Source organism: Hippocampus guttulatus, chromosome 7 (genome assembly GCF_054856545.1).
Source record: "Hippocampus guttulatus isolate MCC_2025c chromosome 7, RoL_Hgut_1.0, whole genome shotgun sequence".
Lineage (NCBI taxonomy): Eukaryota > Metazoa > Chordata > Actinopteri > Syngnathiformes > Syngnathidae > Hippocampus > Hippocampus guttulatus.
The window spans coordinates 23,922,189-23,944,729 of record NC_141267.1 but is presented as its reverse complement, the minus strand read 5'-3'; the positions used below and the strand labels follow the sequence as shown (position 1 = coordinate 23,944,729).

General features: G+C 61.7%; 5 protein-coding genes across 9 annotated transcripts; 4 read left to right on the top strand and 1 right to left on the bottom strand.

Annotated features, from left to right (window-relative positions):
- Positions 1 to 199: 199 nt before the first annotated feature.
- Positions 200 to 6,693, top strand: cdc14ab (cell division cycle 14Ab). 3 transcript variants are annotated; one of them, XM_086115899.1, is made up of 14 exons: positions 776 to 1,608; positions 2,387 to 2,477; positions 2,559 to 2,634; positions 2,882 to 2,974; positions 3,065 to 3,144; positions 3,374 to 3,440; positions 3,515 to 3,577; positions 3,684 to 3,771; positions 3,862 to 4,092; positions 4,157 to 4,295; positions 4,537 to 4,696; positions 4,751 to 4,848; positions 4,938 to 4,976; positions 6,047 to 6,693. In XM_086115899.1, exons 1-14 carry the CDS (start codon positions 1,515 to 1,517, stop codon positions 6,093 to 6,095), a joined length of 1,368 nt encoding a protein of 455 aa, XP_085972025.1. In that variant the 5' UTR covers positions 776 to 1,514; the 3' UTR covers positions 6,096 to 6,693. The 3 variants fall into 3 exon arrangements, with proteins under 3 accessions (XP_085972024.1, XP_085972027.1, XP_085972025.1); XM_086115898.1 differs by having other exon boundaries at positions 200 to 1,608; positions 4,537 to 4,848; XM_086115901.1 differs by lacking the exon at positions 4,938 to 4,976 and having other exon boundaries at positions 772 to 1,608.
- Positions 6,694 to 6,802: 109 nt separating this feature from the next.
- vcam1b (vascular cell adhesion molecule 1b) lies at positions 6,803 to 11,078 on the top strand. The gene is made up of 7 exons (XM_086115896.1): positions 6,803 to 7,259; positions 7,941 to 8,231; positions 8,303 to 8,608; positions 8,698 to 8,949; positions 9,032 to 9,295; positions 9,372 to 9,632; positions 9,704 to 11,078. Exons 1-7 carry the CDS (start codon positions 7,220 to 7,222, stop codon positions 9,886 to 9,888), a joined length of 1,599 nt encoding a protein of 532 aa, XP_085972022.1. The 5' UTR covers positions 6,803 to 7,219; the 3' UTR covers positions 9,889 to 11,078.
- A 159-nt stretch (positions 11,079 to 11,237) lies between these two features.
- Positions 11,238 to 15,245, top strand: slc30a7 (solute carrier family 30 member 7). The gene is made up of 11 exons (XM_086115914.1): positions 11,238 to 11,849; positions 11,974 to 12,075; positions 13,142 to 13,255; positions 13,339 to 13,426; positions 13,521 to 13,650; positions 13,841 to 14,005; positions 14,110 to 14,148; positions 14,239 to 14,374; positions 14,453 to 14,543; positions 14,615 to 14,764; positions 14,875 to 15,245. Exons 1-11 carry the CDS (start codon positions 11,770 to 11,772, stop codon positions 14,920 to 14,922), a joined length of 1,143 nt encoding a protein of 380 aa, XP_085972040.1. The 5' UTR covers positions 11,238 to 11,769; the 3' UTR covers positions 14,923 to 15,245.
- A 341-nt stretch (positions 15,246 to 15,586) lies between these two features.
- dph5 (diphthamide biosynthesis 5) lies at positions 15,587 to 18,049 on the bottom strand. 3 transcript variants are annotated; one of them, XM_086115920.1, is made up of 7 exons: positions 17,768 to 18,049; positions 17,063 to 17,187; positions 16,874 to 16,952; positions 16,331 to 16,451; positions 16,176 to 16,215; positions 16,002 to 16,105; positions 15,587 to 15,922 (listed from the first exon to the last, which is right to left on the bottom strand). In XM_086115920.1, the coding sequence occupies exons 1-7, from the start codon at positions 17,900 to 17,902 to the stop codon at positions 15,687 to 15,689; spliced, it is 840 nt and encodes a 279-aa protein (XP_085972046.1). In that variant the 5' UTR covers positions 17,903 to 18,049; the 3' UTR covers positions 15,587 to 15,686. The 3 variants fall into 3 exon arrangements, with proteins under 3 accessions (XP_085972046.1, XP_085972047.1, XP_085972045.1); XM_086115921.1 differs by having other exon boundaries at positions 16,874 to 16,982; positions 17,837 to 18,047; XM_086115919.1 differs by having other exon boundaries at positions 16,874 to 16,982; positions 17,768 to 18,044.
- Positions 18,050 to 20,792: 2,743 nt separating this feature from the next.
- s1pr1 (sphingosine-1-phosphate receptor 1) lies at positions 20,793 to 22,523 on the top strand. Its single transcript, XM_086116566.1, is given in 5 exon segments — positions 20,793 to 21,135; positions 21,340 to 21,746; positions 21,749 to 21,796; positions 21,799 to 22,278; positions 22,281 to 22,523. Coding segments are annotated over 4 exon segments (1,110 nt in total). The 5' UTR covers positions 20,793 to 21,135; positions 21,340 to 21,400; the 3' UTR covers positions 22,517 to 22,523.
- Positions 22,524 to 22,541: the final 18 nt, after the last annotated feature.

Sequence of the window (22,541 nt, the reverse complement as noted above, 5' to 3'; positions counted from 1 at the left end):
ACCGGCTGACCGACGGGCGACGAGGAAGGGGGCGCTCGAGCGGCTCTCGGCGAGACCGGCCAACGCGGAAACGGCTCGCTCCTCCACGTCCTCGGGTTTTTCCGCTTTGACCGCGACGACCCGTCGCTCGGCGGAGCCGCCGCCGACGGCGCGAGCCCCTCGGCCCCCGCCTCTCGTCGCAGCGGTTCCCGCTTCCCGCGCCTCTCGCTTCCCGCGCCTCTCTTCCGTCTTAAGTGGAGGCACCCGAGTTCCGTCCTCGGAGGTCGCACGTTCGCCCAACGCGGGCGTCGCTCGGCCGAGCGGCTCGCGGGCCGTAAGAAAAGCGCTCTCGTCCGTCGGCGCCGTCCAAAACCCAATTGAAGCGGATGCCTTTTCTTTGCCGCGTTCGGGTGAGTCCGTCCCGAAGCGGACGTTGTCGAGCCGCCTCCTCTGCGTGACATCGCACGCGTCGATTGAGCGCTCGACCCGACGGAGGCGCCGGTCGCCGTGGTAACGAGCCGAGCCCGACGGAAACCGACACCCGCCGCTGAAACTCGAGAGCCGGGCGGGACACGCGACACCCCACAGATCGCCCGCTCAGTCCTCCGACCTGCGGCGGGATGGACCGGGACGCCCGGCGGCTCCCGCAGCCCGATTCGCCTTCGGGCGCCGCGGGACCGAGCGCAAACCGCGTGTGGATCTCTCTGGTTGCGGGTGAGTGCCGCGTCACCGCCGTGACGCGAACTGCAAAAACGGTGACGTCACATCGCCGACTCGGCGCCTTCGCCCGAAACCGCCGGGTTGTGACGTCACGATGTCAGGGTTGTCGACACTCGGCGCGACTACTTGGAAACGATCCTCGAGTTTGCTGTCGAAAAAGCACGCGGGGAGCCCCGAGTGTTCCGGGAGGAGTCGAGTCATGACAAACGAGCCCCGAAAGACGAGAAGCGGTCGCTCGCTCACTTTTCACGCTCGTAAGAAAACGATGCAAGGGGAAAATAAAAGACGCGCGCCAGCTGTCTTTTATTTCTTCTTTCTTGCGACTCCAACTCGGTTCCGCCAACCTCCGACCGTGACCGAGACGTTTTACTAACTTGGGAATTTGATGCGAAGGTAACGGAAGGCGTCGACGTCCGTGACTTGTTTTTCCTCGGCTGTATTTGTTTTGGAGGTGACGAGTTTTCAGTTTTCCCGGCTATCTTGAAGGCAGCGCGGTTCGCACCGCGTGCCGATTGGCCGCCACCGGTCGCCGCGGTAACGAGTCTCGGAAGGGACTCGCGCCGTCTCGCTTTCGGACCGCCGCCGTCGGTAATCCCAGCTAACGCGCTAAGTAGCTAACGCGCGACGATTCGATGGCGAACGGCTGAAAAACCTGCAGCGTCGCCCCGAAAAGTTTCCCCGAGCGACGCGCGCGCGCGGCGTCGGCGCGATGGGAAGATGAGGACAAAGTTGACAACTTGTTGACGGCTAGCAGCTCGCTTCGCCGTTAGCCTGCCGGTCGGCAAGTTGAGCGTCCAGCAGTTAGACGGAGCCACATGAGCCACGCCGCCCGCGGCCCGCTTTTGTCCGCCCTGTTCGGCGTGACGGAGGCCGACGCCGAACCGCCGGGAGCCGCGGAGTTGATCAAAGGTAAATCACATTCAGCAATGACACGCATAACGACAATCGAAACTTCCGCGAGAATTTAAAAAGCTCCTCGCTCAGACGGAAATGCCGACTCGCCGAGTAGTCGAGTGAACATTTCGCCGCGTTCAACCAAATGTGAGCAATCGGAGTCGAAAGTCTTCGGCGAAAGCAGATGATCAAGTTGCTCGATTGCTGGGGCCAGGGGCGGCCAACTCATTGGAGTTCCCACTTTGATCTCGAGTGGGCCGCAGACCGGTCCGTGCGGAGCCCCCCTTTTGGCACCGGTAATTACGAGGACATTCCCAAAATTATAATCCCGCCGCTAACCCGAACCGACCGAGTGGGTCGGGTTGGCGCCGCCAAATCCGAAAGCCTGCCCCCGAGTCTGAAGAGGGTGGCGCGCCCTGTCCGGGGTCAGAGATGAGAGATCCCGCGCTCGAGTGTGTTGGGGTGGTGCCGAGCGGCGAGGGCGGATGGACGGATACGCGGCGTCATGGCCGAGAAGGCGCCGAGCCCCGATCGCCGGCGCCTGATTTTGCGGTCCGCGTCCGTTCCCGCTCTCGCCCTCGTGGCAACTTTGCGGATATGGAAGTGGGCCAAACGTCTTTCCGCCGCTCCGGTTTCTAGCTCGCGTTTCCTCAAGCCGAATCGCTCCGGCGTTCGCTCCTTCGCTCCTTCGCGACTCCCTCGTCACCCGCTTCAGGTCGGCGAGTGTGTCGAGGCCGAGCGGCAACGATTCCCGCCCCCCCCCCCGACGCTGGCGTCTTGTCTTGTGTGCCAGAGCGTCTGTATTTCGCCACGCTACGAAGCAAACCCAAAAGCACGGCCAACACGCACTACTTCTGCACGGACGACGAGTTTGTCTACGAGAAGTAAGTGGCGCGCCCCCCCCCCCCCCTTGCCCGCCTCTGCCGGCACTGCGCTCACTCGTTTGCTGCCGTGTGCGTGGCCAGTTTCTACGCAGACTTTGGCCCTCTCAACTTGGCCATGTTGTACCGATACTGCTGCAAGCTCAACAAGAAGCTCAAGGTGAGTCGCCGCCGCCGCCCTCCGTTGGAATGTCCACCGGCCGCCTGCGGGCCGTCGCGCTCTGTCGCGTGCGCGTGCCCGTGCGCGCCTGCCCGCGGGGCCTGCGCCACGTGGCATCCAAAAAAAACCAAAACATTTTGTTCACCCGATCAAAAAGGTTTGCGCCGAGCCCCTCCCGTTCTGGTTGTCGTGCCTTGCTCAAGTGCGCCGCGTCTGCTTTGTTTGCTTTGCGTTCGCGCGCGCGCAGTCCTTCGCGCTGAGCCGGAAACGAATCGTGCACTACAGCAGCTTCGACCAGAGGAAGCGCTCCAACGCGGCCGTGCTCATCGGCGCATACGCGGTGAGACCCTCGGGCGCCGACGGCCGGGCTCAGCCCTCAACTTGACCTTGACCTTGACCTTGACCCTGATCTTGATTGTGGCCACGTCAGGTGATCTACTTGAAGAAAACGCCGCAAGAGGCTTACAGAGCTTTGGTGTCGGGATCCAACGCCTCCTACCTGCCCTTCAGGTGCGCACAAACCCTGAATGACACCCGTGCGCCTGCTGAGGGATGAAGGCTGTGTGTGCGCGCGTGAGCTAAATTGAGGGTTAAGCAGCGGATGGCTTTGGCGAGGCCCCGCCCAGCTGCCGGCGCCTTCGCAGCCAAATGGAAATTGTCCGCGTTGCTTCGGCGTCTTCTTGTCGGCTTTTGCCGGAACGCCGCCTGATGCCGGCGCCTCCGTGTCGTGTGCGCGCAGGGACGCGTCCTTTGGGAAGTGCACCTTCAACCTGAGCGTCCTGGACTGTCTGCTGGGCATCCGCAAGGTGGGTCTCGCGACGGCGCGAGCCGGCCGCTCGGCCGCCGCCTCCACCTTTTCTTTTGTTTGCGCCCCCTTTAGGCTCTCCAACACGGCTTCTTCGACTTTGAGTCTTTCGACGTGGATGAGTACGAACATTACGAGGTAGGAGGCGGGCGTCACCCCCCGCGCGGCGCCGCGCCGCGCCGCGCCGCGACCCTTCCGCCGGGCCGCCCCTCACCTCGTCCTCGTCGGTGTCCCGTTTGCGCAGCGCGTGGAGAACGGCGACCTGAACTGGATCGTGCCGGGGAAACTTTTGGCCTTCAGCGGGCCGCATCCCAAAAGCAAAATGGAGAACGGTGGGCGGCGGCGCGTTTCTGGTCCTTTTGGATTTTGCTCCTCCGCGCGCGGCCGGTCGACACGCGGCGTGACGTGCGCGTCGCCCGCAGGTTACCCGCTCCACGCGCCCGAGTGGTACTTCCCGTACTTCCGGCAGCGCGGCGTGGTGGCGGTGGTGCGTCTGAACAAGAAGATCTACGAGGCGGCCCGCTTCGCCGACGGCGGTTTCCGCCACTGGGACCTGTTCTTCCCGGACGGCAGCACGCCGGGCGAGGCCATCACGCGGCGCTTCCTGGCTCTGTGCGACGCCACGCCCGGCGCCCTGGCCGTGCACTGCAAAGGTGAGCTCGCCCGCCTCGTCGCCCGCCCCCCCCCCCCCCCCTCACGCCCCGCCGTCGCCCGCAGCCGGCCTGGGCAGGACGGGCACGTTGATCGGCTGCTACCTGATCAAGCACTACCGCTTCAGCGCCGCCGAAGCCGTCGCCTGGATCCGCATCTGCAGGCCGGGCTCCGTCATCGGACCTCAGCAGCACTTCCTGGAAGAGTGAGAGCGCCGCCCGCCCGCCCGCCCGCGTTCTCCGCCTGACCGACCGCGTCGACAAAACGGGCGACCGTGGATGACGATCGGGGGCGCGCGTCTCCCCAAACAAAGCCTGACACGGATGACGACCGCAACAAACGGCGGCGCAAAGAGCAAATAGTCCATCCCGGAGTATAGACGTGTTTTTTTTTTTTTCCATGGGGGTGGGGGCGGCGCCTAACGGAAGGCTTGTGTTTCTGGGCAGGAAGCAGGCGTGGCTTTGGTTGCTAGGAGACCACCAGCGCTCGCAGGGGTCAAAGGCCGCAGAGGACGAGGACCACGTCGGCCAGCTGATGTCCCGCGTGGAGGGCCTCGCCTTGAACGGCGCCGCTCGACCTTCGCTCGGCGAGGACCGCCCGCGCCAGGTAAACGCGCGCGTCGACATCCTATGCACGCCGCCTGACTTTTTTTCACCGCAGGACGACGCGAGCGAGCGGTCGCCTCCGACTCAGGGAGACAAACTGCGAGCCCTAAAAGGTCGCCGACCCCTCCGGTCCGCCGGCTCTGCGGCTTTCAGGTATTTCCAGCCCGGCCCCTCGCACCCGCCCGTCGGTCAAAGCCACGTGACCCGCGAGTGACGGCCGGATGCGGCGCTTTGCCTCGCAGGGAGGAGCGGCGCGGCGGGACGCCGACACGGCCGATCAGGTCAGCGTGCGCCGAGATACCACGCGGACGTGCGACCGTGTTCAATCGCACTTTTTTCTCAATCCGATACCGAGCGACCGATACCGCCGGCCCTTTTGAGTACCAAACGAACGTCCGATCGTTTTCAAAGAAAACCTTTTGATTATTTCTGACAAAAGGTAGCGAAAGGGTCGCCGTGCGCGGTGCTGTTCAAAATCAAACACGAGCTCACAAACTCATTTGCCGCGTATGAGCGGAAGTGCAAAATAAAACGGACAACTCCCGCGGTTTTTAGTCTTTGTTCCAAATCAGTCGGAGCCTTTCAACCGTCAACTCTTAAGCGGGACACTCGGAAGTCATACGACAGAAAAATGGATCACAACTCGGCCGATTTTTCTTAACCTACCGACGGTCTCGCACCGATAGCCGCTATCGATACTCACCCGTCCGCGACAAACAGAGCGGCGAGCGATGTTCCCAACGGCGTGTCGTCATCAGACCGCGGGCGGGCGCCGACGGCGGCTCCGCCTCCTCGCCGCCGAAGTCGTCCAAGTCGCCGGCGGCTTCCGCTTCGGCGGCGGCCGAGAGGATCGGTCGCGGCGCGTCGTCATCGGCGAGCGGCTTGAGGTCAGACGCTTCTCTCGCTCCTTCGTTTGCCCCTCGCTCGTCTCGGGCATCTCGTCGGCCGCTCCCGTCAGGTGACCGGTGGCCTTGCGCCCCTTGACGCGTGTCCGTGCGTGCGCGCCAGCTCCCGACGGGCCGGCTCGCTCGGCGACGTGTACGCCGCGCGCGCGCTTACGCGAGCTCGTTGATGCCGGGACGCCGCCTGAGCCTCTCCGTTCCTGTAAGTCTGCTGGCCCTGCCCCTTCGCGCCGCTTGCTTTGCTGTGCCAACCCCCTCGTTTGCCTCCCTTTGTGTCTGTGCGTGCGCGTGCGCGCGCGTAGTGTGCGGATCCCTGCGCGCACGCACTTTGATAAGTGTGATGAAATCATCAACCAGGAGGAACCGGCAGCGCGCGTCGCATGACACGTTGCTATTGTTCGCGACGAGCTACTGATCAGCGCTGATTTGTCTTTGTTTTTTGTTTCCAGTCGCTTCAGTCTAACTGCGTCGACTTCTCGAAGGTCCCACGTGCCCTGAAGGCAGCGCGCGCCTTCCGTGACCTCCAAGGTCACGCGCGGCGGCAAAAGAAGAAAGCCGACGTCATCGGGGTGTCGGGATCAGCTCGGGGAGCGAGGCGTCCCTTTTCGGCGCCGTCATTTTTGCAATGACGTCACAACGGCGAAGCCCAACGAGCCACCGACTTTTGACTCGTGAGCGGGTGACGCGCCGCTCGCCTGTTAGCCGAAGGAGGAAGACCGGTTTGAAGTCAAGTTTGATTTGAATGTTGTTTGTTGTTTGTTTTTTTAACCGAGCTACTTTGATGAATTTTGTGTTGGCGTGCGGCTCCGTGACCAACCAGCGCGGGGCCAATCTTCTACCTCTTCCATGTCGTTTGTTGCAGGAAAATAAGGGTCACGGTCTCGCTCACAATTTTACCTTCTCAAGTTTGAAGTTTGTTTGGTAGTCACGGTGGCGATGATGAAGAAGTGCCATAATGAAGTGTGGAAGCGTTTCTCCAAAAGGAGAAGGGCCTGGGCTTTTATTTTGAAGGGAAGCCGCTTGTTGATGTTTGGAATATACTGGGGCAGGGGGGAAGAGATTTATTTTCTTGAAGGAAATAAATTATTTTTGTCGACGTGTTTTGTGTTCTGACAGTCATGTGATCGACAGGAAATGGATGACGTCACTTTGACCGCGCTCCATCAAGTGGCTTGGCGAGGATCTGCGGGTGACTGTCATCGTCATCGCAAAGTCGCTTTCCCCCCGTCGGCGAAGGGAGCGCGATGCGCGTTCAAGGTTGCAAAAGTTTGCCGACGGTTTTTGTGGCACGTTTGGCGTCACGGGAAAATGTCGCCAGGCCGTCTGTCGGTTGAAGAGCCGCCATCGACGAGTCCCTCCTCGATGTCGACCGCGTCCTCGAGGCGCGTGAACGCGCCCGCTCGCGGATGAGTCAATCAAGACGAGTGGCGAGCGCGCGCTTCCCGACGGCCGACGGCAGGGGGCGCCGGCAGGCCGGAGGGGGGATGGGGGGAGGCCCGCGGCGCGCTCCTTCCCTGGCTCCGGTCGGGCTCGGCAGCTGTCGCTAAAAAACGAGCCGCTCACACGCGCGAAGGCGGACGCCCGGCTCGGACTCCCGCTCGCCTCCTCCGACCTTCATCGCGATGGCGCGCGGCCCCGCTCTCGTCTGCCTCTTTCTCTCAGGTGAGCCTTTTCCAACGGACGCCGAGTCGGGACTCTGAGGTTCGGGGTTCGAGCTCACGTCCACCGCCAACAACGCTGTCGCGTCGCGCGATCACTCGCTCGTTGCCGACCCCGCGCTCGGCCGTCAATGAGGACGGCGGATACCGGATCGCTCAAATGAAACGATTCATCGAAGCCTCCCGATTCAGCGTTGAGCGCAGGGGTCTCGAGGGAGGGGGGGGGGCACCCTACTTGACATGCAAGCTTCGTATTCGCGGGGCCCCGCGCGGCGACCTTCCTTGGCCCTCTCGTCGCAGTCTTTTCTCTCTCGCGTTTACCCGCAAGGCTCATCTCGTAGCTCGCGCTCTTGACGGCCGGCGGTGAATCCGAGCGAGTGCCGTTCATTTTCAAATCCCGCCGTGACGGGGAAGATTGGCGATGGCAACGCGCGGCTCATTTTCAGAAAAAAAGCTTTGCTTGTCATCCCGACATTTGCGCCGCTCAAGAAATTCCACTCCTGCATGCAAAGTAGCGGCCGTTGCTCGACATGGCTTAGCGCCGAGCAATCTTGCCAACCGTGCAAAAAAACGCCCGCGTTCTGGCCTCTTGTCAAGAAACCTTGAGGAGATTGGATGTTTTTGCCGCTCGCAAAGCACTTCAGCCCCCCCCCCCCCCCCCGCTGCGCTGCGCCGTGTGCCGCAGGCGCGCTGATGTGCGCGGCGGCTCTGCGGGTGGACCTTTCTCCCGGCGCGCCGCTCTTCAAGCTGGGCTCGCGTCAGCGGCTCGCGTGCTCCGTCGACGACTGCCCCGTGACGCCCGTCATCTCGTGGACGCCGCTCGGCGACCGGCCGCTCAACGCCGGCGTCCGGACGCGGGACCGCCTGTCGGTGCTCACCTTCGACCCCGTGGGGATGGAGCACGAAGGCCCGCTGCTGTGTCGAGTCACCTGCGGGGAGCAACGCAAATACGCCAAAACCAACGTCAGACTTTACGGTCAGCTCGCGCTCGGCTCTCGCGCGCGATGAGCGCCTCGCGGCCGTCTCATCGCCCCCGTTGCGCCGCAGCCTTCCCGTCGGACCCCGAGATCCGAGGTCGGCGGCCCGTCCGCGCGGGGGAGGAGTCCACGCTGACCTGCGAGGTGCGTGACCTTTACCCCGCCGAGGCGCTGACTCTTGAGTGGCTGAGGGGAGGCCAGGTGGTCCGCAGCGCGGCGGGAGAAGCCGGGGCCGGCGCCGTCCGGGCGGCGTACACCTTCGCCCCTGGCGGGGGGCCGTCGGGGGAGAACCTGACTTGCAGGGCCACCCTCGACCTGCGCGACCTGCCCCCCGAGGAGCGCACCCGGCAGACCGTCGCCCGCCTCCGCGTGACCCGTAAGTGCGGCCGCCGTCGCGCGCGTCGAGGCGCCTCGCCGCGGCGACGACGATGACGATGACGATGATGGCGACGCCGTTGTCGTCAGTCGCTCCGGTGGTGACGGCGCTGTCGGACCCCGGCGCGGTGATGGCGGGGTCCGTCCTGGTCCTGAGGTGTTCCGCGTCCGGCGACCCGGCGCCGGTCCTCACGTGGACCTTCAGGCCCGAGGGCGGCGGCTCGGCGCAGGTCAAAGGTCACGGCGAGGAGCTGGCGCTGCCCGCGCAGGCGGGAGAGTTCCGATGCGAGGCCCGCAACCGCGAGGGCCGACACAGCGAGGCCGTCCGCGTGCGCGTCAACGGTGAGGGCCTCTCGCGCGTCGCGTCGCGGGTCGTCGGCGTGTGACCCTGCGCCTTTGCCCCCCCCCCCCCCCCCCCCTCCAGCTCCGCCCAGCAACACCTCCATGTCGGTGAGTCCGGGCCGAGAGGTTCCGGAGGGCCGGCGCGTCACCTTCACCTGCCGCTCGCACGGAGCCCCGCCCCCCGTCCTGGTGCTGAGTCGGGAAGGGGTGGAGCTCTGGAGGTCGGACTCCACCCCCTCGCTCACCTTCAGCCTGTCCGTGCGCCCTCGAGGCCCCGCCCGCTACCGGTGCGACGCCACCAACGCCTTCGGGACGGAACACGTCACGCGAAACGTGACGGTGGAAGGTGAGAACGGCGCCGCCCGCCACCGGATGGACAGCGGCGGGGAAAACGGGCCTTTTTGCGCCGACGTTTGCCGCAGCTCCTCCGAGGAACACGACGGTCACGGTGGCGCCGTCGGCGGCGGTGCGGGCGGGCCAGAACGTGACGGTGTCCTGCCGCAGCGTTGGCTTCCCGCCGCCGGAGGTCACCCTGGAGAAAGCGGCGGACGGGACGCGGCGCCGCTCCGCCGACGGCGTCTTCCGGTTGGTCAACGTGACGGCGGGCGACTCGGGCCTCTACCGGGTCAACGCCAGCAACCGCCGGGGCTACCAGGTCCGCGCGTTCCGCCTGAGCGTGACAGGTGCCGCTTCCGCCGCCGTCGACGCTCGCCTTTCGCGCAACCTCCACAAAGGCCTTTCCTTTCCTTTGCAGAGCCCGGCGCCGAGGCCGCGGCCGCGGCCGCCGTCCTGGTGCCGGCCGCCGTCGGGGCGGCCGCGCTGGCCGCCGGCGCTCTGCTCTTGGACTACATGAGAAGGTCCAAGAAGAAGGGATCCTACCGGCTGACGGCCTCGGCGCCGGCGCACCGACGCCACCCCTTCGGCGCCATCTGCGCCTGAAGGCGGCGGCCCGCGAGGATCCCCGCCTCCGGCCCCCGCCCCCCGCCCCCGCCCTTCCGCCCTCGTATTTGCGGATCTTTGACGCGCTTGCTCGATGCTTCCAATCACATGCGAATCCTTTGGGATTGTTTTGCAAGAAAGACCGAGGTCCGACGCCGCGCTACTCTGGCGAGCAAAGCTCGATAGAAGAACGCCACCCGAGCTAAGCTAGCGCGCCGGTTCCCGGCCGGCGCGCTGGCTTGGCCCGAGCGTCTCCGTTAGCGACAGGGAGCCTCTTTCGGGAGCTGCTTGGGATTCTCGGCGCGTTTGCGCTCGCGCGCGCGTGAGAAACTCGCCGACGTCGGCCGAGCGCTGTTTTTTCCGTCCGCTACCTGTGACCCCCGTGCGTGCCGCTAACAATGATTGTGCTGCGTGTCAGCGTTTTCACGCCGCCGCCGACGCTTCCTGCGAGAACAAACGTCAAACTCAAACTCGCCGACGTTAGCGCAACACAGTTGACCTTCCTTCAAGATTTCTGGGGGCGGGAGTAAGTTCCCTGCAGGAACCCCCCCCACAAAAGCGCATCCTGTCGATGTGTCTGGCGGTTCTCTTTGACGGAAATGGCGTCGAAAAAAAGAAGGAGAGCGAGCATCGCCACCAAAGCGAAGCCCGCCACGGCATCTCTGCGGGGTTGAGGTCAGGACTCGGGACCCTCTCGCGTTGAAGCCATTCCTCCGTGGACCGGCGTCTCGGGTTCAGCCGCAAGCGGCGCCGAGCTGTTTTTGCGGGCTCCCCTCCCCCAATTGTCGGCTCGGGGTCCTCTGAGAGCGCTTTGGTCGGAGACGCGCTTCGCGGGCGTGCGGCCGGGCAACGCGTCTTTGAGGAGGGAAAACTCCAAAGCGGGGCAGGGCGGCTCGAACCGACGCCTCCCGTGTCGTCCGACGGATGGCGGTCCGGCTGGCGTCCGATCAAAAGACGATGACGCCTTCTGAATCCGACCAAAACCTTGACTGTCATTCCAACTGCCTTCTGGCTTTTTTTTTCAGTCCCGAAACAGGGCCCGCACGGACTCGATCGGAACTAAAATCAAAACACCAAGATGAGGTTCACCGATTCATTTGTTGATCCTTCATTCTGCGGTTAATGCTGCGAACCAATGACCTGCCGTGTTCATGTTCAAATTCCACTCTGATAAATGATTGTGACATTGACGTTGACCGTGGGGACGATGATTTTTTTCCTTTTGTTTATTTTTAACTGAAGAAAAAAAATGCACCCCCCCCCCCCCTCTGCACTCTTTAAAACGGTAACTCCCAAAAGCGGCAAAAAGGTGGAATTGGACTTTGTAAAAAGTTCCGGCACTTACTGCTTCCAGTAACTACGTCACATCCATCCTCCATCTACCGTGTAGATGCGAATGAGATGAGGACGCCTCCCTGGTCAGATGTTCCACCGGCAGGAGGCCAACCCAGGACGCGCTGGAGACAAGACGATGTCGCCCGGCCGGCCCGTCCCGGCTTGCTCGACGCGCACCCGGAAGCTTGCGCGCGTTTCGACCCATCGCGAAAGCGACGAGATCGGATGAGTCGGGAGTGCGGAGGTGGGCGGAGCCGGGCGAGTCGGCGGGAGCTCGCTCGTTTTCCCGGTTGCCACGGAAACACCACCGGAAGCGGGACTGGACGCGCGCGCCCACAAACGACGGCACCGTTTACGGGCCCGTCCCTCAAGCGTCCTTTGGCGCCACCTGCCGTCGACGTGAAGCGCGGCGGCCCGGCCGGAAGTGCCCCGTCGTCGCTTTTGTTGTGAAATCCGCGCGAGCGAGCGGACGGACGGACACGTCGCGCTAGCTTAGCGCGTGGACTCGCGTGTTCTCGCGCCCGCGTCCATGAGTGACAGACAAGTATGTTGCCTTTATCCGTCAAGGACGACGAGTATAAACCCGCCAAGTTCAGTTTGTTGCTCAAGCTGTCGGGATGGATCAGGTAAGTGGCCACGCTAACCGCGCTAAGGCGGCGCGCCGAGGAAAGCCGACGGCGGACGGCCGACGCGGTCGTCCTCGCGCGGGGGCGAGACCCACGGCGGTGCTTTCGTTTGTGTCTTTTTCAGGTCCATTTTGGCGGACAAAACCTCGCGGAATTTGTTTTTCTTCCTGTGCTTGAACCTTTCCTTCGCCTTTGTGGAGCTGAGCTACGGCGTCTGGAGCAACAGGTGAGTAAGCCCGAAAGCGGCGCCGAAGCGGGAGCCCGAGGCCGCTCGGGCGACATTTGCGAGGCTCGCCCACTTTCGGCACCCGGCGAGTCACTCGCGCGTCGTTCGGGCTGCGGACGTGCCACGTATGTGGCGCCGTCGCGCGCGCGCTCCATAACAGGAAGTGACGCGGCCGGGAGCCGGCCCCTCCGGCGCAAAGTCCGAGTGGACTTGTGACGCGCCTGGAGCCGTAGGACATACTTTGTCAACTCGTACGGTTTAGCCAGAGTTCATACGGATTTTGTGGTGAATCTTACGTATATGGCCGTATCGCACAAATCATACGGATTCTGAACATTTCCGTCCCGCCCCCCCTAACAGGTAGTTCCGTTTGCTTTTGTCCAGAATGCTGCTAGTCTACTCGAACGCTTTCATTTCCGGTAACTTTCCAGTAAATCACGTGTATTATGGAGATCTACAAGAAATATCATTGAAAATTTCGTGGGGGTTTTTTTCTGCCGTTATTTTGACATATAAAATGCTTTGGTATGTCATAAGGATTTTTTGCTCTTTCTAAGGATTTTTGGGGTCGTTTCTACAGGTTGGCGCTCCCAAAAGTTGACAGGTATGGTAGGAGCGTTTTCGTGCTCTCTTTTCGGCCGCTCGAGAAATCCGGATGAGTCGAGTCCGAGACTCGCCGCACGCCGGACGGAAGGGAGCCCTTTGCCCCGGAGAACTAAGAAGGGCCGCTCGTGCGCGTTTGTGCTCACCGCGTCGGCGCGCGCTTCGAACGGACGACGCCGACGCCAACGCGGTCGTCGGCGTGTGACGTCACGTTCCCCGCTGGGCATTTCGATGCGCCGCGGCCTCGGGTCTGTCCGCCATCCTTTCGGCGCGGCGGACCGGGGGATTTTGTCGCCGTCCTGCCGCGTTCGCAAGCTTTCAGGTCGGAGGCCTCCGCTCGTCCTCTGACCGCCGATGTTTTAGAGAGCAAAGGTTTCTGCTTGCTTTCTCGGATGAGCTGTTGCAACCTCGTCGCCTGGCGTTGATGGATTTCGTGCGCGCGCGCTTGTGGATGTGTGTTCAGTCTAGGTCTGATCTCGGACTCGTTCCACATGTTTTTCGACTGCACGGCGCTGCTGGCGGGCCTGGCTGCCTCGGTCATCTCCAGGTGGCGCTCTAACGACAGCTTTTCTTACGGGTGAGGCGTGGCCCGATGACCTGACCCCCCCCGCCCCCCCCCCCCCCCCCAGGCCCTCCAACTTGTGCGTGTGCATGCCTCAGGTATGTCCGAGCTGAGGTGATTGGCGGCTTCGTCAACGGACTCTTCCTCATCTTCACTGCCTTCTTCATCTTCTCTGAAGGAGTTGAGGTAACGTGCACACACGCAGATCAAGTGTGTGTGCGCGTGCGTGTGCGTGTGTGTGTGTGTGTGTAACGTGCGCGCTCGTGTGTGCACGCGGCAGAGGGCTCTGGAGCCTCCGGACGTTCATCACGAGCGTCTCCTTCCCGTCTCGGTCGCCGGCCTGCTCGTCAACCTGGTGGGAATCTTTGTTTTCCAACACGGCGGACACGGACACTCGCATGCAGATCACGGTAACGCGCGCGCACACTCGTACGCGATCGTACGGCCGCCCGGGGCCTGAAACGTCCTCTCGGCGACACGTCGCAAGTTAACACGGTCACTCGCAATCGGGGAGCGCCATTTCCCGTTTTGCGCGTGGCATCGTCAAACCCCGCGGTAAGTCGCGCGCGTGACGTCATCTGTCGTCTTCATGCCCTTCAGGTCACGGGCACAGCCATTCGCTGTTTAACGGCAGCGCCGGCCACGGCCACGCCCACCACGACAGCCATCACGGCCACGCCCACGGCGGCCACGAAGGCCACGCTCACCCCGGCGGCCACGCCCACCACGGCGGTCACCAGGGGCACAGCCACCACGATCTTGATGGTGAGGTCACGCGAGGGCGACGATGTCGCACGTCGCCGACGCGCGTCGCGGGCTCCTTTTGCGTTAACGAAACGATGACGAGGACGGACGCGTTGTGTGCACAGACGAGCGTCGGCTGGGTTCCAGTAAGCAGATCCTTCAAGGTGAGGCGGTCGCCGCGGCGCCGGTTGAGCAAAGGCAAGTCGGGCGCGGCGGCGCTCGCTTTTGCCGCTGACACTCGCCGTGTGCATCAGGCGTGTTGCTGCACATCATGGCCGACACGCTGGGGAGCGTGGGCGTGATCGTTTCGGCTCTCCTGATGCAGAACTACAACCTGATGATCGCCGACCCCATCTGCTCCATGCTCATCGCCGTCCTCATCGGAGTCAGGTGACACGCGCGCGCGCGCACGCATCCGCGCGCCACGCATTGCGCAAGCATCCGAGCGTGCGTCCGTTTGTCCGACAGCGTGGTTCCTCTGCTGCGAGAGTCCATCGGCATCCTGATGCAGAGGACGCCGCCGTCCCTGGAGCGCGCCCTCCCCGAGTGCTACCGGCGGGTAGGTACGGGCGCCGCCCCCCGCGTTCCGTCGGCGCGCGTGTGACGTGCGTGCGCCCCCGCCGCCTTCAGGTGCAGCGGCTGGAGGGCGTGTACAACGTGCAGCAGCCCCACTTCTGGACCTTGTGTACGGACGTGTACGTGGGAACCCTCAAAGTGGTGGTGGCCCCCGACGCCGACGCCCGCTGGATCCTCAGTCAGACGCACAACATCTTCACGCAGGTCTTGTGAATATTTATTTGACTTCTTTGCATGTCGAGTTCACTTGAAGCAAATGATGACGTCAATTCTTAAGTTTTTTTTTTGGGCGGGGGGGGGGCCGGTGTGCACAGGTGGGCGTTCGGCAGCTCTACGTTCAAATCGACATGGCCGCCATGTAGAGGCTCCTCCCCTTCTGGACTCTGGGACCAATGGCGGTCTGTGGCGGTGACCTCTGACCTCGGGGTCACGGAGGAACTTTTGGGGGCGGGGGCATATTGCGATGAACCGGACTGAACCGCCCCTCCCTCCGTTCGTCCCGGCCCCGCCCACCCGGAGGTCGGAGCACGGAATTGTGGGAAAGTGCCTTCGCTCATCGTCACGACCCCGCCCCTTGACACGACGCTGCCAGCTGATTGGACCGCGGACTGCGCGCGCGCGAGTGAGTGCCAAAGCACGTGACCGCTCACAACCGCAACGGTAATAAAAGATTGTTTGAGGTCAAGTTTGATTGCTGACACGCTGACGATTCGGAGCGGTCTGGTGAGTCGAAACGACCCCCTCCACTTCCAGGAGCTTTGTCCCAAAATGTCACACGCGCCCCCTCCGCCGCGTTAAACGCTCTTGCGAAGATGATTGGGCTGGCGGGATCAAGCGGATGAATTCGGCCGTTTTCCGGGTGAGGTGGCGCAAAGGCGGCCGCCAGATTCATCTGCTTCGTTGTCATCGGAATGGCGCCACCTTTTCACACGCAGCAGGGTTTAGGGGGGGGGGGGGGGTTCTCCTCTTGAACCCCACTTTATGAAGTGGAAGAAGTCCAAATATTTGGGATCAAAAGCAAGACTGTTGATTTTGTTGCATTTATTTCTGAAACTGGGCCCAGCGTCTGTAAGCTGCACGGGGGCAACGCTGCGTTTGGGTTCGCGGCCGAGCGTCCGTCAAGCCGTCAATCGCCTTCGGGCGCCGCGCCGCGTTCTCGGTCGAGGCGAGTCAGGGCGTCGCCTCGCGCGTGGAGACGCAACATGTCGACCTCCAGGGGGTGGAGCCTGCCGGCGACGACCAGCGAATGGAGCGGGGCGCCCAGGTCGCACGAGCTCATTTGCGCCAAGGTGGCCGTGCGCATCTCCTGGTCGCTGGCGCCCAGTCTGGCCACGCCCACGCACAGCGTGTCCTCCGTCAAACCTGCGCGCGAGATGTGTGCGATTGACTGGTCACACTGGAGAGGGAGTGGGGGGGGGGGGGGGCGGTGACAGTCACTCACCGGGGTCGTCGCCCCGCTCGCGCCTGCGCCTGACGATTTCCAGCAGCTGAGTGGCCGCCTGCGACGCGCTCATGAAGCGCGGAGGTTCGTAGATCTTCTTGCCTCTGAAACGACAGCGCCCGCCCGACGTCCGTCACACACGGATCGAACCGGTGGGGACGTCGCCCGCCTTACCTCATCAGGTTCTCCAAAGACTGTTCTTTCACTTTCAGGTCTGCAAAACAAAAATGCTCATGTGCCGACGCTAACCCCTCCGTTCTCAGATGCGCATCCCAAGCGTCACGGATGAAACGCAACGCCGGGGGCGTGATGCGGAGGGCGGGGCTTACCCAGCAAGCACAGCGTGTGCAGGCCGGCCGCTCGATTCCGCAGGATTTTGTCATAGAAGCTTTCGGGTCTCCACGACTCGGTCCAGAACACCACAGACGCCGTCTCGCCAAAGTTGTACAGCTGACGAGCGCGGATGATGATGATGATGAGTTCCGAGTGACGCGCGGCGCAACCGCGGCCATTTGCCGAGTCGGGCGCCGGCCCGGCCCGCAAAGAGCAGCGCGATAACGCAAAGGAAGGGGAGAAGACTTTGCGCAAATGAGGAGCCGGAGCCGGAGCCACTTTTTCAGGTGCTCTCGGCGAGCTTCCGAATGGACTCGCGGGTTTCTCTCACGGCGGCCGTCGCATGCGTTCGCCCGTCTGAAAACGTGCAGACGGCGTGACATTTCAGACAAAGTCCGAATCCAAATCGTCGAGACGCCATCCGAGCAAAAGGACCGATGTCAATTTAGGAGGCCCGCCGTCGACGCGCTTGACAAACCAGCACGTTTCGGGGCTGGGGCCGGGCCGTTTGCCCGACGGCAGATTTCAAAGCGGCGCACCTGCAGGCCGCAGCAGCCCACGGCGTTCATAATGGAGGCGTTGTGGACCACCCGGTACGGGATCCCGGCGCGCACCGCCCTGAGGAGGAGGTCGCTGTGAGTGGTCGCTCTGCCAATCGCAAAAAGCACATGAGAAGGCAGCCGGCGTCGGGGCGGCGGGCGGGCGGACGGACGGCCGCGCTCCCCTACCCAAAGGGGTCGCCCACCACCAGGAAGGCCACGTCCGTCTCCTTGGCCTCCTTCAAGATCTCGTCGGCCTCGCGCTCCACCAGATCTCGCTCGGCCAGCGTCACCTCCTTCCCGTAAAACTCCTCCTGACGTCACAAACAACAGCTGCCGCCAAACGGGCCGTTGACATCGGACAAGCTCACGTGACGCGCAAGCAAGTCAAGCGGCCGACGTGACAAATAGGACCGCAAATCACCATTTCAAAAAACCTTTACTCCAAAGCACGACAAAATAAGAGCGGCGAACAAACATGACCGCAACTTCAGTCCGGAACATGAAACGGGCCAGAAGGTGGAGATGTTTTTGTTTTTTTGCAAGTGTGCAATTTTGAGGGCTCATCTGTCCGTTTGCACAGAGGACGACGACAAGGCGGGCATATTGAAGTTCAACGAGGTCTGCAGCCGAGATGACCGATCGGCGACCCGAATGCTTCTCGCTTCATCGATGCGCCTCCGCATCCGAGTCGATTGGGCTCGGTGGGAAAGAGCCGCGGGGGCTGCGCGAGCGGCCGATCGGCGACGGGAGTACAAGCGGCAATACTCATTTGCATCTCAACGTTGGAAGCTTTGCCGCTCTCGTCGAGTCGGTCCGCCTGGCTTTCGTTCATCGGACACCGTTGTCGATGGCGGGTGCGCGCGGCGAGAGTGAGAGTGAGGAGCGACTCACCAGAGCCTCCTTGCCCACAGTCAACATGGACGTGTAGGCCTCCAGGTAGACGCGCGAGCATTTCCTCACCGCCTGCAAACCTTTCACGGTGATGTCAGCGGCGTCTCCGAGACCCAGCCCGACCAGGTACAGCATCTCGCCCGAGAGCACCGCACCGCGACTTGGCCCGATCCCTTTTTCTGCCTCTTTTCTGCTCCTCCTCCTTCTTTCTTCCTCGCTCGCGTGTGAACAAACACTTCCTGCTTGATTTGCGTTTGCCGTCCATCGTTCGGCTTTCGCGTCACTTTGGCTTGCTTTACGACCGGTGGCTGACCCCTCCCCATGAAAACGTTTCCCTCTACGTCACAGACGTCCGGGTGTGGCGTACCGGCAAGGCGGAAGCCAACCTACGTGCCTTCGTGGCGGCCATGTCGGGAGGGGCGACGTTCCCGCAACGGTAATTACATCACGTTGGATTGAAGTCGTCACTTGCTCAATTCTCAGCCGATATTGACGAGGTTTGCTTATTTATTTTTTTTGTCAACGCCAAAATGTGTTTTGTCAATTTAGATCATTTAAAAACCGAGCCCCCTTTTTTGAACTTGTGAAGTCCTCTTCCCTCGTAATTGTATGACGTTGCGTGCAACCGTACGCAGCACAAAGTGGGGGCATCACCGTCGCAATTTCAGGAAACTGCGACGGTGAAGTGCCCCACATAGCCACCGCACCCACTCATTCACATAGGCAGGCATTTTTTTTATTCGTTTCTTTGCTGTGCTTTTGTCCACCTCCAGCACACTCACACACAGTTCTTCCTCTGTTTTGCAAAAATATAAAAGACAGTTCTTCGTGGGTTTTTTAGAGGATCTGGGGTGTTGAAATGTCATTTTTTTCCCTCTCCGGTGCGCATCAATTCTGTGCAGACTTTTGCCATCGGCGGGGCGCCCCGATCCCAATCGGCCGGCCATCCGACATGAAAGCGATGGCTGATGACGAAAGCCACAAGAGGAGCATCAATCAAGCTGAAGCTACAAAATGACCATGTATAGTAAGGCGTTTTTTGCCGAAAAAAACGACCATGTTTATAGTTGTCATGATTCTGTGTTGGTCATTAGGTAATCAGTGCTTTAAAAGGACTCATTGTCGGGTCATTGTTGCTCTTGGCTACTGTCATGTTTGTTCGTTGCTTTTTGTTTGTTTGCTTGCAACTGTAATGTTTGTTTCTGTCATGTTTCTGTTCATGTTACTTTTTTGACACAGTCATGGTTTTGTTTTGCTACTTTGGATTAGTTTATGTTGTTAGCACTTTGTTTGTTTTTGATTCAGTTTTCTCTGTTTTATTAAATATAATTTGTCAAGTTCACACTGCTCCTCCCTCCTGCCTGCTTTTTGGGGTCCACCACCACCTAGCAAACGTGACAATAGTAAGGCGTTTTTTGCTGGAAAAAAAACAACCATGTATAGTAAGGTGTTTTTAGCCGAAAAAAACGACCATGTTTTGTAAGGCGTTTTTAGCTGGAAAAAAACGACCATGTATAGTAAGGTGTTTTTAGCCGAAAAAAAAAACGGCCATGTATAGTAAGGCGTTTTTAGCCAAAAAAAAACGACCATGTTTTGTAAGGCGTTTTTAGCTGGAAAAAAACGACCATGTATAGTAAGGTGTTTTTAGCCGAAAAAAAAAACGGCCATGTATAGTAAGGCGTTTTTAGCCTAAAAAAAACGACCATGTTTTGTAAGGCGTTTTTAGCTGGAAAAAAACGACCATGTATAGTAAGGTGTTTTTAGCCGAAAAAAAAAACGGCCATGTATAGTAAGGCGTTTTTAGCCTAAAAAAAACGACCATGTTTTGTAAGGCGTTTTTAGCTGGAAAAAAACGACCATGTATAGTAAGGTGTTTTTAGCCGAAAAAAAAAACGGCCATGTATAGTAAGGCGTTTTTAGCCTAAAAAAAACGACCATGTTTTGTAAGGCGTTTTTAGCTGGAAAAAAACGACCATGTATAGTAAGGTGTTTTTAGCCGAAAAAAAAAACGGCCATGTATAGTAAGGCGTTTTTAGCCTAAAAAAAACGACCATGTTTTGTAAGGCGTTTTTAGCTGAAAAAAACCCCCGACTATGTATAGTAAGGCGTTTTTAGCCGTGGCCGCCGTCTTTGCAGGAGCCGCCGCTTGACACGGAAGGCTGATGGCAACGGAAGCCAGGGAGCAACGATTTGGGGGCCGTCGCGTGCGTCCGGCCGCGTCACTTTGGCCTTTGGCCTTGGAAACGGCCACCGATGTGGTCCCTTGGCTTGGTTTGGACACTTTTTGACTGACGCGGCGCGTGACCCGGCCGGGCGCAGCCCAACCGCGCGACCAAACTTCTTACCGAGCAACTCGCTATGGTTCAGTGACCCCGCCGATGCCTCTTTGCGGCCCCCGCGCCGCGGTGACAAAGGGGGTCCGTGAAGGGGGCCCTCCGAGGCGCCGTGCATTTTAATGAGCGCGCTTGAATGCCAAGAGGACCCTCGGGAGGCCCTCCCGCCCCACTTTGCCCCTCCCGCTCGGAGGCGCTGCGGACGTTCGGCCTCTCGACACAATAAAGGATGATCCAAAGGTTCCCAGCATGCGGCTGCGACGTGCCTCAAATCAACTTTGTCGGGAGTCATGTGAGCGACCTGCAACGGGGCCGCGGCCCCCCAAACTCTCAACGTTTCGCTCAAGGTGGCCTCATTTCTAAGATGACAGCATGATGGGATACGCCGTGACTCCGCCCACACACGCGCGCACCAAGCGGAACTATTTTGCGTGCGTTTTTGGTGGAATGCGAAAGCGAGCGAAGCAGAACGGGAGCCACAACCAGCACTTACGAGTTCCCAATTCCTGTCAGGGAAGCGGTGTCGTTCTACTTCGGCACCGGTTGCCGGGGCGACGCTCTGCTACGCGGCCTTAGAAGGGCCCTTTTGTCCGCCACAATGGGCCCCCCCCCCCCCCCCGAGCCCCGAACCCCCGCGCTCGTTCCCTCTGTCGGGAGCAAACCGAGCGTGCGGGTTTGGTCACGTGTCCGAGCGCTAGGCTAGCAAGAGCGCCGCCGTCAGGCAAAGGTCAAAGGTCACTTTTGCTGCGGACGATGAAAAGCAAAGATGCACGTCGTATCAAGATGCCATTTGTTACATTTGCAATAAGCCCGCGCGATGCGATGCTTCCTTCAGTAAGAAATTTGAGTCCAAGGATCTTGAATGTCAAGAGTTGAGAAGGGGAATGAAGATTGACGTCATTGAGGCGACCTCCTCCTCCTCCTGCTGCTGCTCCGCCTCCTCCTCCGCCGGTTGGCGCGAGCGCGCTCATGTGCGCGCGCACGAGGAGCGGCGAGGCTGCTGCGCCTTTTCTCTCTGCGAGCGCCAAGTGAAAGGTAAAAAACAAGCTTTCGCCTTTGCGCGCACTTGGCAAGCTTGCTTAAAGACAATTAAAGAGCGAGAAGGCGCCAATCGCCTCCCCGCCGAATGGCTCCGAGTTGGACTTTTTGCGCACGCCGGCGAAACTCGGGTCCGTTGGCTTTTGGACGCTCGGTAATTTGCCGGAGGTGAAATTCCCCCCCCCCCCCCCCCACCCGCAGCACGCGATGACGAGGTGAAGGCCAGGCGGCGGCGTCGCTCGGCGGGGAGGGGCGGGCGGCCATGGCCGACCCCGAGCGCTCGGACCTGATCGCCAGGCACTACAACTACACGGGCAAGCTGCGTCGGCGGGACGACGGCGCCCAGTCGGGCCTGAAGGTCGACTCGGCCGTCTTCCTGGCGGCGTGCTGCCTGATCGTGCTGGAGAACCTGCTGGTGCTGGCCACCATCTGGAGGACCAAGAAGTTCCACAGGCCCATGTTCTACTTCCTGGGCAACCTGGCGCTGTCGGACCCGCTGGCGGGCGCGGCCTACGCCGCCAACATCCTGCTGTCGGGCGCCAACACCTACAGGCTGACGCCCACCCAGTGGTTCCTGCACGAGGGCTCGGTGTTGGCGGCGCTGGCATCGGCGTGGAGCGCCACCTCACCATGCCGAAGACGAAGGTGGGCGGCGGCGGCGGGCGGCGAGGCCGCTCCTCGGCGCCGCGTGGGCGCTGGCGGCCCTGCCGGGCGGCCTGCCGCTGATGGGCTGGAACCGCGTGGGCCGGCTGGAGCGCCGCTCCACCGCGCTGCCGCTCTACCACAAGACCTACATCCTCCTCTGCACCAGCGTCTTCGGCGTCATCCTCACGGCCATCGTGGCGCTCTACGCCCGCATCTACGCCCCGGTGCGCGCCCGCGGCCGCCGGCCGGCCGGCGCCGGGAGCTGCGAGCGCTCGGTGGCGCCGCTGCGCACGGTGGTGGTGGTGCTGAGCTGTTTCATCGCCCGCCGGGCGCCGCTCTTCGTGCCGCTGCTGCCGGACGCCGGCCGCCGCGCGCACGGCTGCGCCGTCCTCTACCGGGCCGAGTGGTTCCCGGCGCCGGCCGTCCTCGACTCGGCCACCAACCCGCTCGTCTACACGCCGACCAGCGCCGAGATGCGCCGCGCCTTCCTCCGGACGCCGCCGCCGAGTTCGGCCGCGGCCGCTCGGAGAACTCCCCGCGGCCCGACGGGGACGGGGCCCGGGCCCGGGGTTCCCCCCCCGCCGGCCGAGGCCGCCCCTCCCGCTTCCTGAAAGGCGGCCGGCGCGGGGCCGGGTGGCGCCCGCGCCCTTTGCCGACCTCGCCTCCACCCGGACTCGGGCTGACCTCTGCCCCGGCGCCTTCCTCCCGACATGACCCCGCCGGTGAGTTTTGACCGGCGGGTTGGAAACGTCTTTGTC